At 37.4% G+C, this 20384-nt stretch overlaps 2 protein-coding genes across 2 annotated transcripts; both read right to left on the bottom strand.

The window, feature by feature from the left end:
* Nucleotides 1–1699: 1699 nt before the first annotated feature.
* On the bottom strand, nt 1700–9098 carry LOC141812604 (adoMet-dependent rRNA methyltransferase spb1). The gene is made up of 11 exons (XM_074700621.1): nt 8546–9098; nt 8132–8179; nt 7891–8046; nt 7754–7800; nt 7461–7617; nt 7277–7338; nt 4664–4874; nt 4489–4578; nt 3882–4033; nt 3641–3764; nt 1700–2927 (listed from the first exon to the last, which is right to left on the bottom strand). Exons 1-11 carry the CDS (start codon nt 9017–9019, stop codon nt 1905–1907), a joined length of 2544 nt encoding a protein of 847 aa, XP_074556722.1. The 5' UTR covers nt 9020–9098; the 3' UTR covers nt 1700–1904.
* Nucleotides 9099–18024: 8926 nt separating this feature from the next.
* Nucleotides 18025–20089, bottom strand: LOC141830424 (eukaryotic translation initiation factor 3 subunit D-like). Its single transcript, XM_074717856.1, has one exon. It carries the CDS (start codon nt 20035–20037, stop codon nt 18250–18252), a length of 1788 nt encoding a protein of 595 aa, XP_074573957.1. The 5' UTR covers nt 20038–20089; the 3' UTR covers nt 18025–18249.
* Nucleotides 20090–20384: the final 295 nt, after the last annotated feature.

Consider the following 20384-nt stretch of genomic DNA (forward strand, 5'->3'; position numbering starts at 1 on the left):
TGTTGTTTTTCTTCCTGTAGAAAATTTTTGGAGAAAATCAGTTCACCATGCCTAATATTATGCCAACATAATCCTCTGCAGATTCTCTTTCAACAACAACAAAAATATATATATGAGAGCAAATGCAGATTCTATTTCATCAATGTAAACCATGAATAGCTTGTGATAAGTTTGCACCTTTGACTTTGGAGTGGAGAGGTCAGACCAACCATATAGTTAGATTTCATCAACAGGCATGAAAAGTTAGATTCAGGGATGAGCAATTTGGGAAGAATCAGCACCTGTTCAAGTTGTAGAACAGATGATTCCAGCTGTTTTCAAGAATCCTTATCTTGTTTGATATTCCTTCCCTCTCCACATCCTGAGCGTGGGCTGTATTTGCCCTTCAACTTTGTGCTATTCCATCACAAACATAATAATAGAGAGAATTAAGGTGATCAGTGTTGAGCAAATGCTTAAAAAAATAAAAAATAAAAAAACATTGACAGGAAATTAGAGAGGCACTTAAAAGTGGAAGGAAAGCTACAGATTCCAGTAGTTGTCGTTAGTCATTGGATAAAATCCTTAGCTTTCCAAAATCTTAGGGTAGCTGTTTTTCTGTTACATATAAAAAATGAGATAATGTTCCTTGTGCAACTTGTTTGAAATATTCCATGGCAGACAAGCTTTTGCTCGTCTATCTGTAATTATATATGAGCAGCAGAATATATGTTCAGATTTCCTTTGCATGGCAAGGGGAGATGCTGGAATATCACTGAAGTTGTGCCCCAACTGATTAGAAGTTTGTGCAGTGACTTAATCAGGAGTGAAAGCCAACTCATAGTTCACAGAAAGAGGAATTATCCTTGATTCATTGGGCTGGAGAATTTCAAGTTGAAAAAAAAAACCTTTCCCGAAGACAGTGGCTTTTTCCATTGTGCAAGCAAGAAGTTGGCCCAACAACATCATGTTCATGATGCCAAACGTGGTCCTACTCCAGGCACACCACAACGGCATCAAAGTGTTTAGCTACTCTGGCACATTGCTGGAAGTGAACCTTGGCACATTGCAGAGTAACCACTAACATCTTCAAAAGGTTGGATTGATGGCTCTGTAAGTGTATCTGCGTTTGGTTTACAGTAGACAGAAATACAGAGACAGAAATACAGAAATACAGAAATACAAGAGACAAGGACGCATTTACAATGATCTTTGTATCGTGTTTGGTAATACAGAGACAGGGACACTGTTGGCCGATTTCGGCCGAATCGGGGTCGGAGTCCGGCCGCGGTCGACGTGCCGGCGCCGGGCGCGTCGACCGTGGTCGGACTCCGACCCCGATTCGGCCGAAATCTGATTGGAATCCGGCCGAATTCCGACCAACAGCGGCTGGGGCGCGCAGGGCTCTGTTTTTGGTCAGATTCCGGCCGGATTTCCACCACAATCCGACGCCGGCGAGTTGCGCGTCCAACGCGCCCGGCCTAGCGGCCGGTGGTGACCGGACAGCAACGCGACGGTGCCGGAAGCGGAGATGGGTAGTTTTTGTCTCCGTCTCCGTTTCAGTGTCCCCATTTTTACAGTGGACAGAAATGGAGACAAAGACAGAGACAGAAATCCTATTTCTGTATCTGTCTCTCAAAACCAAACGGGGACAGAGACAAAAATTTCTACTCTGTCTTTGTATTTGTGTCCCTGTCTCTGAAACCAAACGCTACCTTGTAGAACATTTACAAATGAGAGCATAATGTCAACATTAAAAGTCTACATGAAATAGAAACAATAGCAACAGAACAAGAGAATAGTTGATTAAATCTCTAGAAACATTGTTTTCTTTGTCAAAATTGATAGTAAACGAGGTTAACTCTGGGGAAAATGGCTTCGCAAAGGTAAACAAAATGTTTGTAACAGACAGGAGTTGGTGATGATTAGGCCAGCTTGCGTCCCCTACCCTTGCCTTTCTTATCCGCCTTGTTTGTTTTTGCAGACTGCTTGCCCTGGGCCTTCTTCCCTTTTGTAGCTTTATTTCCCTTCTTAAAACCACCCTTGCCTGGCTTTCCAGAACCATGAGACCTAGCGTCCTTCTTCATCCGCCGGTCCACGAGCACCTTACCCTTGCCCATCTTGATTCGGACACCCTTCTTCACAACGACATACTCCTTTTGAGGCTTCTTTGGTGCAGCCTTCTTGTATACCTGATCAATCATCTTCCTCTTGGAACGTTCAGATATGTCAGTCTGATCTACAATGGAGTTCGCCTTTTGTCGTGCCTTCTCTAACTTTCTCATAGCAGCCCGCTTCTTCCTAGCTTTGGCTTCTGCCACTTTCTTAGCAGGTCGAGCATCAATCTCTCTAAATTGTGCCCGCATTGCAGCAACTTCTTCTCGAGTGATAGGCTTGATGGGTTGGCAATGCCTCTTCTCCTCATCTACAAACCATTTCGGTAAACCTTGGTCATCGAACATGTATCTGTTATAGGCATCATCGAGTATCTGCTCTCTCTGTTTCTTTCTCAACATCTTCTTTGCATAAGCTAATATTTCAGCTTTTGTGTCAACATCCATGTCCTCTGATTCATCGGAAGATGAAGAGTCATCACTTGTTTCCATGGGTTCAGCTGGAACTATTTCAAAGCCATCCTGCTCAGTACTCTTTGACTTAGGAAGGCTTTTAGGGAGGCTCAAATCAAGTGGTTGTTTAATGTTTTCCTTGGGCTTTTCAGGAACTTTGACAATTTTTGCTTCTTTTTCCTGGTCACTTTCACTATCTTCAAGCATGCCGTCTGTTGCTGCCTCAGTGAACACGTCTTGACCGAACCATCTCTCCACCATTTGCTCTTCAGTTGGCTGCTCATCTTCAACAATAGGTACCATTAGAGGATTTGATTCTTTATTTTGTTCTTCATCAGATTCCTCTGCAGGATGAACTAGGTCGTCACCGTCATTTTCTTCCTACAATACAGGCAAAAACAAATTGTTACTTCAGAACGGACAGTGAAAATTCTTCATTATCAATTCTTCAGTTGTCATATACTGAAGAAATCAAAGCATATCTGCAACTACACATTTATACATTATGGTATGATAAAGAGACATCATCAGGGCAGTAAAATATAACCAACAAAAGTTTACAAGGAATCTTCAGGTATGAGTGCAAAATACTTAATTCTGACATGGAAAATATAAGGAACTCCACTAAACTGAGAAGCATTTCAAAATAGCATGAGCATATGTAAAATAATAGTATGATGAAGAAAATAGGTAATTTTAATGCAAACTCACTAGTTGGCAATAATCTAAGAAATCCAACACACTAGTCCACTTAAACTAGTCCCCACATATGGAATAGTATTTAATCCAAGTAACAACAAATTCATAGTTCTCAAAAGATTAAGAACTTTAGATAAAAAATATTCCAAATAAAACCAAAAGTGGCAGTGATCTTCTGGATTAAATATGGAAAATGGAAAAAGAAAAGAATCTAATAACTATGAGCTAAAAACTATCACCGATGCACTATTATACTCTTTGAAAAGTAAGGGGAAAACAAATACTCAACCGTAGCAAAATACTAGTGACAGACAACTCAAACAAGATTGACACTAACCCACCAGGATTTAGAAACAATATACTTGTTAATTTCAAAAATATATGTTGAGTCTTACCTCTATTAAATCCAGATCATCAGATGTCCTCTTTGCACGTTTTCGCTCTTTGGTGCTTCCCCCCTTTCTGGTCACATATCGTTCATAAGCTTCATCAAGCTCTTCTTCAAGTTGTTCATTGTATCTATTTAAAAAGGTATAAGATCAGTATGAATATTGTGCAGGAAAATCTTAATACACAATGTGGGCAAATTTAAAACAAAGTTTAAAACTATAATATAATGCAAAATAAAAGAACTACCTCCTTTGCTCCTCGTCAGAATCCATTTCATCGGATGAATCCTCCCTTTCTATTTCTCTCTGAGTCTCTTCATCATCACTGTCCACTAAATTATCCTCGCCATATTCATCATTAAGGTCTGTCGAATCAATTGCAAGCAATTCTTTCTTACCCTGAAAACGCAGAAGCAAAAGATGATCAATAGAACAAAACATCAAGTCTTGTCCGGGTGAGCAGTAAGGAATAAACTCACAAAAACAAGCTAAACTGTTCTCTCTATGTAGCAAAAGTCCATAAAGGACAAGTTTAGCTCTTCTCTTAAGTGCTAATGGTAATATGAAAGATGCTGGTCAAGACGTAAGACAACAAAACCAAAACAAATACATCTTGAACAAATATTTATAGCTTATCTCATAGTAGAATTTGGTACTTTCACAAGAAATCCTTCAATAAGGACAATAAGCAGAATTTGTATTGTCTACTTTCATGAATTAAGAGAAACAAAATATTTCCAATCTCATCATTCTTTTTGCTAAGGCTCCCTAGGAGTGTAAAGTTTATAAATGAGAAGACATAAGTAACCCAAGTCATGGAGGCAATTATTAAAGAGAATCAATTTGGTCACAACCTTGATAGCAGAGAGAGAAAACAAATCCCTCTCAACATAGCTGTCTTTTGTGGCATCAATTTGAACTCCCATTGCTTTTCGTGCTTTATCCTGAAATTCAAAAAAAAAAAATTGGAAAGAGACTAAAGGTTAACATGAAATCTTTACATCAACATGACAGCTATAGATAACAAACCTTAGCTCGGCGCTTTGAAAGAAGCTTCTTTGCCTTTTTTTTCTTTTTGTCCAACAGTTCTGACAGCTCTTCCATTTCATTTAGAACTTTATCATCCTCATCATCTTGCTTTTCCTCTTTAGCATCATCTTCCTTAATAACAACCTTGTCTTCATTAGTTGTTGAAGCCACCTTCTCTTTAGATAATGCATTTCTAATGTGGATGCGCCATCTATGGAAAAAAAATGTATTAGGGACCACAAAATAGAGCCTTCATTAACAGATTAGCCCAGTGGTATTTTAGTCATTGTAGGAATAGCTAGTACAGCAGAAGGCAATTTGCCATTTATAGCAGCTTACAATTTTTGTGGTTTTTTGAACAGATACAGCTATGGATTTCCAAAGGTACATTAATAAGGAGAGAAAAGTGAATCATGTACCACACAATTACATCACAACTCTCATTGTTGTATGGTGGTGAGAATATGAGATTGTACAAGCTTCCTTTCCCCGTATGGTACATTTGGTTGTAAAGCATTTGAGCACTAAAGATCTGGTGATGTAATATGATTGATATATGCATACTAACATGTTACATGAAGTTCAAGAGGCTCACTGCAAGACTAGGCTCATTACAATCCTCATGTTTTCAAAAGCAGCACCGCTTCTTACGATATATGAGTTTCTTGAATGATACATCATCATACATTATAGTCATTAATATGCAAACAGTCAATAATATCTTTAAACCCTTCCTTACCAAAAGAATATTCATACACAGGCAAATCCGTGTATCACAAAACAAGGTACACAGCAAACTATGGATTCAAATGTCAAGATCAGATTTGGGATCAATTACTTCAAATAGGATAGACAGGAGACGAGGGAATCATATACAGAACACAATTCAAATTTACAAGAAATTGGTGTTCCAGGAGGTTTAACTAAGGACTTAAGTTCCACGGCCCCCAATGATCCAGATTCACTTCCATACAACTATAATGTCACAAGCAAGAGAACAGCTTCTATGACTGACAGGAAGTGAACTAATAAATGGGTCCTAAAAGGCTCTCCTGAGTTAAACATTGACATCTATATTGTATATATAATAATATTCTCTAAATTCCTTAATATTATATTCTCCCAATAGTATAATTTTGCTTTGGGACTGAGAGTTAATTGCGTGCCTTGGGAACGGGGGGGGGGGGGGGGGGGGGGGGGGGGGGGGGGGGGGGGGGGGGGGGGGGGGTGGTGGAGCAAGCCTAGGCAGTCTAAAAATTATTTGGAAGTGGAAGTCGGTTCTAGACTGAAAAGTAAGCCCTAAAAGTCATTTATTGTGTTTTAGGGCAGCAAGTTAAATCAAGGCTTCACAGGAATTCTCAAGAGTTTTTGACCAAAAAGCCAAATTCTATTCTTAGGAGTAATTATATAATGTTAGACTGGTAAATTGTTGGAATTTGATAGTGTGGGGAGGAAAATGGACAACTAGAACCCTTCAAATTCTATATCATAATTGTAAAGCTAGGGTGATTGTTTTACATAATATGTGTGTGTGTGTGGTAAGTAGGGGCCAAGTACTAAATCGGTAATAGGTGTGGATTGGGAGATTGGTACATGTAAAGTACTAAGTTGTCCAACTTTTATGATTAGAAGCATGAGATTCAAGTTTGAACTAACTATTGCTTAGCACAGGCAAAGTATCCTTGCTGCACTGACCACATTTTATATGTTATGGCACCAGATAGTATTATTTACATTTGTGTTGGATAGATCATGGTTAAAATTCACTTATATTCTTGTAATCTTGGGAACATTTATGCACTTAATGTACATTGTCGTTTGTTGTTCTATTTCTTAGAACTAACACCCTGCTTTTTTTGTAGTTGTAGCCTCTAGATCCTTAGGTTGGAGGCATTGCACAACCATAGTCTACTTATGTCACATAGTTTCATTACTATATTGTCACATAGTTCCATACTATTAGCTTTTTTGGTGATTTCTAGTAGATTGTATTTTGTGTGCAGCTGTGTTGTAAGCAACCTATTAGAAATATTGAATTCAGGATTGAAGCATATTAGAGGGGAGATGCTGCAGAAAATGCTGTGAAAGTTCGGCTACTGGTGATTCTGACCTCAATTTGTGAATCATGAAAGTTAGCTATATACCCTAAGCCATATCACTTGTAAGTATGAAGCCGTGGAGTGATATTCATCAAAAGGTAACATTGGGGTAGCAAAAAAGTGGGAGGACAGATGAAGATAGAAGAATCTTTGTTTAACTAGCATAAAAACAGAATTTTGTTCAGAAACATATCTTTCAAAATACAACAAGAAAGTTCCAAAAGACCATATTTCAGAAGCATTGACAATTATGTTCTTAGCCCTGAAGTCACAATGCATATAATTTGCAATAGCAAAGATCAAAATTCAAAGACATGTAATTTCCATAGCTAAGATTAAAAAAATCACAAGATAAACTGCAAAGAATATGTTCAACACCAAACCAAAACATGCATGCGGTAGTACTTGAAAGTTAAACTAATTGAAAGCTAAAATGAAATGACATTAATAAAAATTGATCATAATCTCAGAGAAAGATATAAAAGTTGAAATATGAGTGATAGAATAGACTCACTTTAACAGCTGCTTGAAACTTTTTTTGTCAAGTACATACAAATCCTCACAAAGCGATTTAATCTGACAAAAATATAAAGATCATAAGCAAATGATAGAAGAGACATGATCAAAATAGAAAGTGATATAGAGTGCACTGAAGAAATGATTCAAACTGAAAAATAAACAGAGTGCAGCCACAATACCTCATCTGTGGTTAACTCGTGATCCCTAAAAGACAAACATGCTGGATCATCAAATGATAATGCATTTACAGAGCTGAGAAATTCCACTGGTGTCTCTGACTGTATAAAATCAGAAACAAGGCCCGCCTTCCACAGTGTAGTATTCCCTTCTTCATACCTATACAAAGGTAATGTAGCAAACAGATTCTCTTGGTGATTATAATGCAGAAATCAAGAAACAGATTCAGAATAAACCTGCACAAATTGTATAAGACAATAATAAGCACATTAATGCAACTTAGAGCATAGCTTACCCTTCACGATTTCTCTTTTGTTTTGATCCTCTAAGAACATTCACAACCTACATCACAGAAGGTAGATTTTTCAGTAATTAATAGGCATCTAGTAAGAGCCAACCATTACAAATATTGACAAGAGGATTATTTTATACCTTAGGTTGTTCTATTGCTCCTTGAAATAGATGTTTCACATCAAGAAGCCGAGGATCAATCTTTGCAGGGGCCTTATATCTTACCCCGATTACATATATTTCTGCAGAGGTCGACCGACTTGCAACTGGTTTAGTCACTTCAACTTTCTCAAAAAACTATCATCCGTACAAGAATGTGTATGTGTTAATTACTGAATGATGGGTGATCAAATATTAGATTATTATACAGAGAAACACTGACCTGTTTGAGACAAAAAATAATGGCACTGTAATCTTGCGACCTGAAAACCTAACAACAAAGAAACACAACGTTAACATAACAACCACCAAAAAACCACTCAAAATTTAACCTGAAAAATTGAAAGAGAAATAGGTATCACTTATGATAACTATCAAAGCATGGCTTTGCACTTTTCTTACGTGTTTGTGTGTGTATAAGGAGAAATATGTTTTAGGAAATGATTTTTCATCTTTTTGCTTCTACAAACCGATCAAATTAAGATCTTGAAGAAATAAAATGTAATCTCCCATGACAAAGAATTCAGCAAAAGTGATGCTACGGAAGCGTGCAAAAATGATAGTAAGATCAAGCATCGGATTCCATGGCTACTACGAATATGAAATAAATAAGGATTTTCTATAGTTTTTAGCTTACCTTGGTAACAAAGGTGCCTTTAGGAGCCAAGAAATTAGTGGCCAACCTGATCGAATCCACGACCAAGGCCGACTGTGAGGTGGCCTCCTGCGCCCAGGCGCCTCCAACGTTCGGAGACCCATCATGGAGGATGACATCGAAGGCGGAGCAGCCGTTGGTGTCCATGAGGCGCTTGATGGCAGCGCGGCATTTGGAGGTGGTGATGTCCTCGGCAAGGGCGTGAGCGCCGCGAATAGGGCGGATGGGGAAGAGATCAACGCCGACGATGAAGGAGCCTACGGGAGCATGATTAACAGCTACCTGGAGCCACCCGCCTGGGGCGGCGCAGAGGTCGAGGACGGAGCGAGCGGAGGGGAGGAACCGGTACTTGGCGTCGAGCTGGAGGAGCTTGAAGGAGGCACGAGAGCGGTAGCCTTGCTCCTTGGCAAGGTGGTAGTACTTATCCTGACGCTGCTTCCCCTTCACCTTGCCCATCGTCGCCGCCGCCGCCGCCGCTGCAGGTCCCGATCAATGACACCCAAAACAAGAGGTATTCTATATAAATTAGGGTTTAAGAAACGAAGCGATCCGGTTCGGAAACCTGTAAACAGTTAGGTCTTGTATATAAATTTAAATGTTATATTACTATTAAATATTTTAATCATTTAAATAAATTTTATAAATAGTTAAATTTAAAAATAGTGTTTTAAATTAATTTTTTTATATAAAAATTAAAAGCGCAATCCTACTCTACTATTCAAATTAGAACAGTTTGACTCCAAACAATTTTAGTTAATTACTCTAGTATTTTTATTATTATCTTGTAATAATTTTAATTAAGACTATTTCAATTAGAGTAACTTTAATCCAAGATATTTGTAGTTTTAATTAATATTTTAATATTTTAAAAACCTCATCTGGGGTAATCAAGATCTCTTTCCGCTTGATTCATGAGTATTTTTAGTCATGCCTAGAGGTGTAATCAGGATTTTTAATTAGGAGAGGGGATGAATTCAAATGAAATTTTTTAAATATTTTATATTTTATATTTTACTTTACAACTACACACAATTTTTTAAAAATATTTCATAATTATAATACATTAACATTTTCAAAATGGAATTATCAAACTCTAAAAACTTAAAAATATTTAATAAATACAAGTTAAAATTTTCAAACATGAGTGTTGATTGATTTTTACAATTCAAAAGCCTAGATTTCAAATTTAAGAAATTGAAATGAATTTAAATTTAAAAATTTTAATTGTAGCTCTTGGTTATAGTTAAAATAATGACTCATCAATCTTTGGAGTTATTTTATTCAATACTTATTCAAGAATACAATACAATTCAATTAATCAACTAAAATTTAAAATTTTCAATCCTAAATGCTCAAAAATTGAACCAACAATCGAAAAATGAGTTGGGCTTCCATTCACTGCATACCATAACCTTTGAAATTATATTCTAGGTACTGAAACCGAACCTAAACTTCCTCAATTTATGATTTCCAATGACAATAACTCAAAGTGATAATAAAAACTTCATAGGGTGCACTACAAGAAAGACATGATTTAGCGATGAAAATAATATTCCGTTGAAAATAATATTCTGTCGATAATTATTATTTTAGCAACGACATATTACTTCCGTCGCTTATTTAATGATGGAAATAATATTCCATCGTTATTTTATCGATAGAAATATTATTGTCGTCACTATTTTAATGACAGAATAGTATTTCTATCTCTGATTTATTGACAAAAATAATACTTAGCAATGAAATTAATATTTCATCGCTAAATTAGTGACGAAAATAATATTTTCATCGCTAATTTCGTGATTTTATAGTTTCTAGCTTTTTTCTTTTCCCCACGCGTGATTCTTCTCTTTTGGGCTCCGGTGATCAAAATCCGCCACACGATCTCTCCTACCCTCCCGGTGAACTCTCCTCCTGCGATCTCTCCTCCCGACGATCTCTTCTCCCGACTTTCCTCCTGATAGTAAGCTTTTTATTAGATGGTTAGATTTGGGCATTGACGTCGGCCCGATGGAGCTTGCTGGCCACAGTCTCAACATGACCAAGCGCTCCGCATGTCCATGACTTCGATCGTACCAAGGGCTCGACACTGCCACGGGTTCAGTCAGCCACAGGCTCGATCAGCCACTAGCTCAGTCAGCCATGGGCTCGCCCAATCAAGCTAGTCTACCACAAGCTTGGCCCGGTCGAGCTCGTCAGCCACAGGCTTGGCCCGATCGAGTTTGTCGACCCCGACTTAAATTGTGCTTTCATAGTTGCACTTTTGATACTGTGATAAATCACTGAACTTGCATTTGATGATTTCACTTTTACAGGTAGGATAATTGAAAAAGCAAAAGCAAGATATAGAAGTTCTGACAATCAGATTCATACATGAGTAATTATATTGATTCTATTGAATGAAAAATAGAATTCATTGATAAATATATAATAGAACTATATAACTTTTATAACTAGAATTTTATTTGATTGAAATTTGTTAAATACTACTAGTGTAATATTTTATGACTACAAGGATTTACCAGTGTAAGAAGCTAAGATGGTATACATAAAAGGTTAGTTAATAATTGCAATATGAAACTAGAAGTGAAACTGAAATTGTATCTTGAATCTACAACATTGAATCTTTATTTTGGAACTAAAATTAGAACGTGAACCTATAATACTAAAACTTTATTTTGGCTCAATTCCATAATTTGTCAGATGAACAATTTGTCACGACAATAGTATACTAGAGATAATGAAGGTCAAACTCAAGAAAGATGATTTTATAAAATACCTACCTTTTCTAGATACTAGTGTGATACCAAAGCATCTAAAAATATATAGACGCTGGTATGATACCAAAGCAAAACTTATGAATAGAATAATTTTTTTACATTAAATATCAATAGTAAATAATTATATAGCTATTTAGAATGATCTTTTATTCCTTTGCTAAACATTAAATATCAACCGTATATTTATATATTTTTAAATTTAGTAGTCAAATATATTTTGATTCTTAACTGAATTGAAAATATTGATCAAATATATAATGGTTGATCAAATATATAACCATCAATTGGGTTAATATTAACATTGATTTATTAGATTTATAATTGAAATTTCTATTCCATGCGTGTTTAGTTTTACATATTATTTTTATTCAATAGAAATTTATTATTACAGAAGGTTACAATATATATGAATAAAGATTGGATGTACAATAAATTAGAAATAAATTTATTCGAGCTGAATATTATGTTGGAGTTGAAGAGTTTGCGAACTTTGCTAAGAGTCATCCAAAATGTATGAATGATGCAGAGTTATATTGTCCGTGTAATCATTGCAAATGTAGAAATAAAGTTTTCTGTGATAAGGATACCATAAAAGTACATATATGTAGAAATGGTTTTGTTCCAAACTACTACAATTGATACTGTTACGGGGAACCTTATCTGTTTGATCTAATTGGAACTTCGACTGCTTCTTCATCTGGCATAACTACTTTAGAGAATCAATAATTAATGAGAATGTGATGCAATCAATAGTTTATAATGCGATAAATGCGATTGATCCATCTAATGCAGATAAAATACCAACACCTGAAGTTCAACAACTATATAACATGTTAAAAGTTAGTGAAAGAGAAGTGTGGGAAGGTATTCCATCTGATCATTTTCAACTATCAGTTATTGCAAAGTTATTAAACATCAAGGTAGATCATCATTTCTTATAATGATGTTCCGATTACATTTGTCAATTGATGTTAGAGTTGCTTCCTACTGATCACCAAATGACTGATAGTTTCTATAGTACAAAGAAATTGATGAGGGATTTAGGTTTGCTCGTAGAGAAAATTGATTGTTGTATAAACAACTGCATGATATATTAAAATGAAGATAGCGAACTAATTGAATGCAAAATCTGTACTCACCCTCGTTATAAACATCGTAGTCGCATACCAGGGAAGAAAAAAAATATTACATGGAAGATTATGTATTACTTTCTATTAACTGCTAGACTTCAACGTTTATATACATCTGTCGCGACAGCTAGCCACATAAGGTCGCATCATGAGCATGTGCACGAAAGAGGTATAATGTGTCATCCTTGTGACTTCCTTGCATGGAAACATATTGATATAATATTTTTCACTTTTGCGATAGAACCACGTAATATGAGATTGAAATTTTCTGCAGATGGATTTCAACCATTTGGTCAGTCAGGACAATAATATTGATCTTGATTAGTTATATTAACGTCCTATAATTTATCATCATAGATGTACATAAAAGATGAATTTATGTTTTTGACTATGCATATTCTAAATCTAACGAATTTGAAAGAGAAGATAGATATTGTCTTGCAACCTTTGATTGTCGAATTGAATGAATTATAGAATATAGGATCAGAGATTTATGATATTGCAAATAAAATCAATTTTACCTTGCATGCTACTTTATTATAGATAATTAGTAATTTTTCAGCATACTTAATGTTGTCGGGATGGAGCACAGTTGATAAGTTAGCATGTCTACATTGCATGACAGAGTCTGATATATTTTTATTACCATATAATGGGAAGGTATTTTGGTTTGATAATCATCGTAAATATTTACCAATTGAATACCCTTTCAGAAGAAATAATTAAGAGAAATTTCTTTAAAAATATTGTAGTAAAAAAACTACCTCCAACAATGAAGTTAGGTGCAGAAATTCATTGACTAAATAGATAGTTATGGATTCCTACCAATATATCATCCTAATTCTAATGAGATAAATAAATACATTGTAAAGATGTGCAAATGTGGTTGGAAGAAAAGAAATATTTTCTAGGAGCTACCATACTGGAAGTATTTATTGGTTCGACATAATTTAGATGTATTGCATATTAAATTTTTTTCTTGATAATATCTTCAATACAGTAATGAATGTTCTTGGAAGGACCAAAGACACTGTAAAGTCATGTGAGGAATTAAAAGGACTAGTTAATAGACCTGAGTTACAATAGAATAAAGCAACAAATCAATTTCTAAATGCTTGTTATACATTAGATAGAGAAGGTAAGCAAGTCTTATATAGTTGGTTGAAATAAATCAAATTCTCTAATGAGTATGCTTCCAATATAGGTCGATGTGTGAATATGAATAAGTTAAAAATATTTGGAATGAAGATTATGATTGTTATGTGTACATGCAAAGACTTATTCTAATAACTTTCCATGATTTACTACCTAATAATGTTTGACGAATACTTATAAAACTGAGTCTATTTTTTAAAAATTTAACAGCGAGACAGCTGATATACTTAAGCTAGAAACTGACATTGCTGTAATACTATATAAGCTTGAGCGCATATTCCCACTAAATTTTTTTATTCAATGGAACATCTACCCCATTCACCTACCTTATGAGGCACAATTAGTTGGTCTTGTGTAGTATAGATTGATGTATCTATTTGAATAATTTTTAAGGAAATTAAAGAATCATATTCGTAATAAAGCAAGAGTCAAGGGGTCAATATATAATGCGTATTTGGTTGAAGAAGCAACTTCTTTCTGGAAGATTCACAAAGACTAACTTTTAATTCTAGTATTTACGTAAAATGATCTATCAACAATAATAATTCAGAATTTGATTATTATGGGTGATTTGAAAAATTATTGAGATTGAATATGTTGCTTACCTATAAAAGGTTGTGTGTTATTCAAATATCTTAGTATGATTTGACTCTCAGAATAGGAATCAGAATACACTCAAACTATAATTTAGTTGAGGTTAATGCATGCAAAAGGTTCAACAAGTTTGAACGTTTTAATTTTACAGTCCAAGCAAATTAGGTTTTTTATCTTAAATATCCGACAAAGGCAAAAAGAATTAGTGAATGGTTACAATTTATGGTACGAAGGCTCATCGACCATAAAAATATCAAACTCCAACACGACACAACACTATGATGTATTTCAAAATGAAGAAGTGAAAATACATTTAGTAGATTCTCAGATTCAATCTATACTTTTTTACTTATATATGCTAATGTACCTTACTATTTTCCTCACGCTTTCAGATTGATTTTGAGCCGTCCGATATGGTAGCGGGGGAGAGTGGAAATGGACGCGATATAAGCGGCAATGCGGCGCTACCGCCGGCTCCGCCAGATCAGCACGCTGCTCCGCTGCCTCGAGGCGGCCACCGCCATCTTATCCTCTCCTGGTCCTCCGCCCGTGCGATCGACGCCGCCCACCTCTCAGCCGACTTCCTCCGCCTTATCGCCGTGTTACTCCTTATCCCCATGCCGTCTTCCTCCTCGTCAACGTCGTCGTCCTCCTCCTCTTCGCCGAATCCTGCCGCGCATCATCTGCCTCCGCCGACAATATCTACCGAAAGTTCTTCGAGAGCCATGGTGGCGACGGTTGTCATTTAAGCAGCTTCCTCGCACCGTGATCCTCGCCGCCGAAGGAAGCCATCTGCGAGGACAAGACAGTTTCCGTCGAGGCTCCGGTGTATCCAAGGAGCCGGTCGGCGAGAATGGTGCAGCGGCGGGAGGCAAAGCCCGAGCTCCCGAGGGCGGAGACGGATTTGGGAACGCGGAAGGGGGCCGAGCTCGCGCTGGAGTTGGAGGAGGAAGACGATGACGACGAGAAGGTCGTGGAGGCAGCGGATACAGAGGAGTTCCGGCGAGCGTTGGAGGCGTCTACTATCTTTTTCTTTGCAGAAGAAAAAGACAGTAGAATTGTTTTTATAGAAAAGATATTGATGATTATTTATTGAAAAATCAAAAATAAAATAAAATATATATTGGACTATTTTGATTAACAAATACAAAATATATTTTGATATAATTTTGAGATGAGAAATGATACGTGAAAACGCATTATAAAAATCCAAGAAATGATATGTAGTATGAAAAATTTCAACATGAAATCAACATGACACACTCAATTGCATGCCTGTGGATCACACTGCATGGATGTGAAATCCACTGCATGCAGTGTGTCATGTTGATTTTATGTTGGATTTTTTCATACTATATATCATTGTTCTAAAAATTCAGCATGATACATTATAGATCTGAGTCTCACATCTATACAGTGTAATATATCATGTTAAATTTTCATGTTACGTTTTTATGTAATGTATCATCTCTTCCAAGATCAATAATGTAGCAGGGGTCTAGCCTTTTGAATTTTTGATCCTCTTATATTCTCTTAACGCGATAGTTTCAAGTAGGAAAGAATAGATAAGTAATGTTCAATATCCACTAACCTAATCAATTTAATCAAAATTAAATAAATCTAAGATTTTTTAAATTAATCAAATCAATCAAAATTTTTAATAAAAATTAAATAAACTGAACTGTTAATTTTCGATTGAATTAATTAAATGTTTCAATAATAATATATTTCTATTAGATTTTAAATGAGCAATAAATGTTTGAATAAGAAGATTTTAGTGATGTAAAAGATGAAAATAAATTTAATAAAAATGATTAAAATTTTTTGTAACTTTCAAAAATATTTTAAACGATGATTTTAGATAAAAATTAGTTATAATATGGATTGCACCTTATAATAAATATAAAAAAAATTATACATTACATATGAAAATTTAATATAAAAATGTAACAAGACACACTACATTGTATGAATATGAGATCCACTATATGAATATAGGACCCATGTCTATAGTGTGTTATATTGTATTTTCATTTTTATGTTGTCTAAAAGAATTTCAATTTGACCTCTAAAAATTTACGGTTCAAAAACTTAAAAAATGATAAATCCCAATTAGTCCTATTGACTATCTATGAGGGTGACCGATCCGGTCCCATGAAAATTTTACACCAACCACCAGGATAAATCGATGGTCCAAAAACTTAAGCTTCCACATCACGAATCCCCTGCGAAACTTAGTCAAACGTAAGAAGTGCCAAAATTGACTTCTATTAGCATTATATTTTCAAAATGCAACACCACCATAGTGTTTATTTTGAAAACCATCACCATATAATATCTAAAACCGAATCAAATTATATGAAATAATTGATATAAAAAAAAAGAAATTCTAAAATAACGTAATTGAACTTTTAAAATCCAATCGGTAAATTTAATTTAACAAGAAGAGAATTGTTGAAAGGATCGAGCATATGGATCAAGATCAAGTCCTATATAGACGCCATGCTTCAACAAGCGAATGGTAGTCTGAAAGATGGTGCATTCACTTTTGCAACGAGATCCACAAGGTGGGGCTTCAATCAACTAACGATATCATATGAACTACTATATTAAAACCGTTTTCGGGACTGCCTTCTTGAATGCAGAAATCGAAGAAAAGGGGTTAAACGATAAATATATTAGGTTTTATCGTGAAGGTAGTTTGGAAACTTACTTTGAATAATGGTTTCTTCATGCGAGCGCCCTTTTTTCAGTACAAGATGGAATCCGTCATATCAACGGTCTCACATAATCGAATCTACGATCATCTGTGAAAAGACAAATAAAAAAACTGCAGTTGATCACTATGGATGAAAGTATTGCTTCGGCTTCGTCGAAATTTGATTCTTATCTACTACAACAAATTTGGCTCGTAGTAACAACTCAACCATGCCCTCGGATGCCTTCATACGAGCATCCCAAACTTTCCTTCTAATGCATTTTGACTAAATGCTTATGATGATGAAGCTCTCACATTATTTGGGAAGCGACGACAAACTGTATGCCAATTGAGATGCATGTTACCCTCGAGAGCATAATTGAGTTAGTTACTATGGAACAAACTTACTGAAGTAGATAATGGTTGAATCTCGATGAAACCGAGATAATGCTCGCCCCCATAGTGGCCAACTGTAACTTTCCGATTTACTTCCTCACAGATGATTATGGAACCGATCATGTAGAACCGTTGGGATGACGGATTCTACCTTTTGTTGAAGAAGAGATGCATTGGTCATTTTCAAGAGTTGCTTGACAAGGCTTCTCAAAATCCTCAATCTTTTTCATGAGGTATATATTATATTCACGGCTATCTAACAATAACCATTAGGCAAAAGGGCATTCAAACATAGAGAAGGTGGTGATTCTTCTATCTTCTAATTATAATTTAGGAGAAAGATTGATGGGTTTATTTTGTTTATCAAGATAACTGAGCCAACCTGAATATATGAAAGGGCATTCAAACATCATGAGCATCAAGTAACTCTTAACTGATGAAAAGGGAAGAGACAAGGTTTCAGCATCAATAATTATAAATTTCAGACTAAAACCACCAAATTAGAAACACTGCCAACTTACATCCTCTAACTTTCAACAAAAGATTCACACAACCACCTCAAACGATGAGTAAAGCATATATCAACATGCACGATCGTCTCAGTTGTAAGGAAATATAGAAGTACTGGTTCAGTAACATTTTCCTAAACCATGAGCAATTTAATTTCATGTATGAGGCTGGAAGGGAGAATAGCAAGGAAGAATCAACTAATAGAAGTGCCAAATGAATTGCAGAACATGTATGCCCCTCACTTTAAAATGACAAGGCCTATTTTAGTGCCAACAACCCGACAATCAAACATGGAAGAGAAAACAGTTCCATTTGTACCAAAACTTGAAACTAGATAAACAAGACAGATCTCATGGATTAAAAAAAATCATTTTGAATTGAAGCTGAAAATGTATAGACTAAGGTGCCACTTACCACTATCATTCAGACAGCAAATGCATCGGCATTCTTTTCCTCCTCTGCGGCTCCAGCTGCAGCATCGGCCACTGCTTCTGCTGCAGCATCCATAGCACTAGCTGTAGCATCTTCCTCTGTCGGAGGCTGCACCTGCTCCTCCTCTGGCAGAGGCTGTTCCACATATTCATTCTCAAATGCATCTACTGGCACCTCATAGATTCGCACTTGTGGCTTAACTGGGTCCTTAACAAGAACATATTTCCCTTCGTTGAGCTTCATGCAAAGGTCAACAATTGACTTGACAATGCCCCACATGTTGGAAGTGTTGAGATTTATTTGGGTTGAAAAATCCCTAGGCTTGTACCCAATCACACTCAAAATAACATGGTTGTAGTGGTCTCGAGGGTGGACTCTAGAGACATAGCCCAGCTTCATCAAATCAGCACCGGAAAGGAGTGCTTGAGCAGTCCACTTGGCAAGCTTGTTGGCATTGTTCTTGAGTTCAGTTGCAAGAACTGCTCCCCTTTGCGTCTCAAGTTTCTGCCTCCAATCTACCCCAGTATGCTTTGGATCAAACTCATTGAGGGCGTTCAGTGTCATGAAAGCTCGCTGACCCTTGACATCGGTGATGCTGTGCACCTCACAGCGGGCAATGAGTTGAGTATCCTCATCAAGCTTCCAGCGGCGGTATCGGTATGCAACAGATGCAACTTCTTCACCTTCAGAAGCAAAGGGGTTGGGCTCATCGAATGTGATCTTGTTGCCATCACGTACAAGGACCTGCTGTGAGAAGTTTTGGTTGATGTAAGTAGCCTCAGTGGAGAGGGAGAATGCAGAGTTGATGTCCTCCTTAGCATCAGGGAGGAGCTCCTGCGACGTCTCATTGACCGAGAGAAGGTCAAACTGGGAACCATCACGCTTGTCGAAGAAGAGCTTGTTGCCAACACGCTGAATGATAATGTCCCAAGAGTAGACAGACCGTGGGGCGCACATGAGAGCGGAAAGGATGACGTCGGTGGCAAAAACAGTGGCCTTGTCGTCGGCAGCGAGGCGACGTATAACGGGGTCGTCAGTGGTGGTGACCTTGAAGAAATTGCGAGACTTGAACCTCTCAAGACGGCGCTCGTTCTTGGGGTTGATGCGGTCGAAGGAGCGATCGTAGAACTCCAGGCCGCCACAGACAAGGAGGTCCTCAGGCGGATCAGGAACGGAAAAGGAGAGCTTTGAGAAAGTGGAGAAAGGTATCTGGTCAAGCATGGTCCATTCGGGCTGGATGTCGACGGAGGACTTGAAGACGGGAGAATCACGCCGATTTGGGCCGCCACCAAAACCACCTCCTGGGGCAAAGCGATGGTGGAGGTTGTAGAAACGGTCGCGGCGGGCCCGTTCCTTCTCCGCCTCACGCTTCCGGGCCTCAACCTCCTCATCGCGGCGCTGCGGCAGCTGCGGCCGCTGCTGGAACCGCCAGCGGGGGCCGAACTTGGGGCGCGGAGGGGGCTTGCCGTCGACCAGGCGGAAAGAGGAGTCATCACCAGCGCCGGCGGATAGGGCAGAGGACTCGTCGAGAGCGAAGTCAAACACGGCGTCGCGACGTCCACCGGCGGCCGATCGAGCGGCGTTGGCGCCGAAGTTAGGGTTGCGGGTCCAGTCGGCGACGCGCCCCAGCTTCTCGGAGCGGGAAAAGGGGGCGAAAGGGATGTTGGCGGGCCGAGTGGCGCCCCCGTCGATCATGGAGAGGAGGAGCGGCGCGGAACTGGCATCGGGAGGGCCCCATCCGTCGAGGTTGAAGGGGACGACGCCGACGTCGAAGCCCATCGCCGGATCTGCTGCTCGGTTATTGCTTGGGTTTTCCGATCGGGACGGCGGCGACGATGAAGAAACGAAGAATGCAAATCAACGTAGGGTTTCGGTTTTTAAGGAAGTGGCTGGGGGCTGCTAATCGGATTTGTAACTGTAACCGTCGGATTTTTACTAAATCTAATCGGGTTTCGGTTAAATATATGTGGATATTCGCTTTCTAGTATGCTTTTTACAAATTACAATTTAAAGGTGGAATTAGAAAGTAGATAATTTTAATGAAATTATTCATCTTTATTAGTTTATTATCGTCAAAAATATTTTATATTAAAAAATATCAAAATAGGATATCTCATTTTATTTCC

This window comes from Curcuma longa, chromosome 1 (assembly GCF_044706935.1).
Source record: "Curcuma longa cultivar G26 ecotype Majalengka, Jawa Barat chromosome 1, ITB_CL_G26_1.1, whole genome shotgun sequence".
Lineage (NCBI taxonomy): Eukaryota > Viridiplantae > Streptophyta > Magnoliopsida > Zingiberales > Zingiberaceae > Curcuma > Curcuma longa.

Bases quoted from the DNA above. Each gene is read 5' to 3' on its own strand.
- LOC141830424 (XM_074717856.1), bottom strand. From the start codon at position 20,037: ATGGGCTTCGACGTCGGCGTCGTCCCCTTCAACCTCGACGGATGGGGC.
- LOC141812604 (XM_074700621.1), bottom strand. From the start codon at position 9,019: ATGGGCAAGGTGAAGGGGAAGCAGCGTCAGGATAAGTACTACCACCTT. The intron at 8,180-8,545 runs GTAAGCTAAAAA...CTTTGTTGTTAG, and splicing joins AAGGCACCTTTGTTACCAAG to GTTTTCAGGTCGCAAGATTA. The intron at 7,339-7,460 runs GTATTGTGGCTG...TATTTTTGTCAG, and splicing joins ACGAGTTAACCACAGATGAG to ATTAAATCGCTTTGTGAGGA.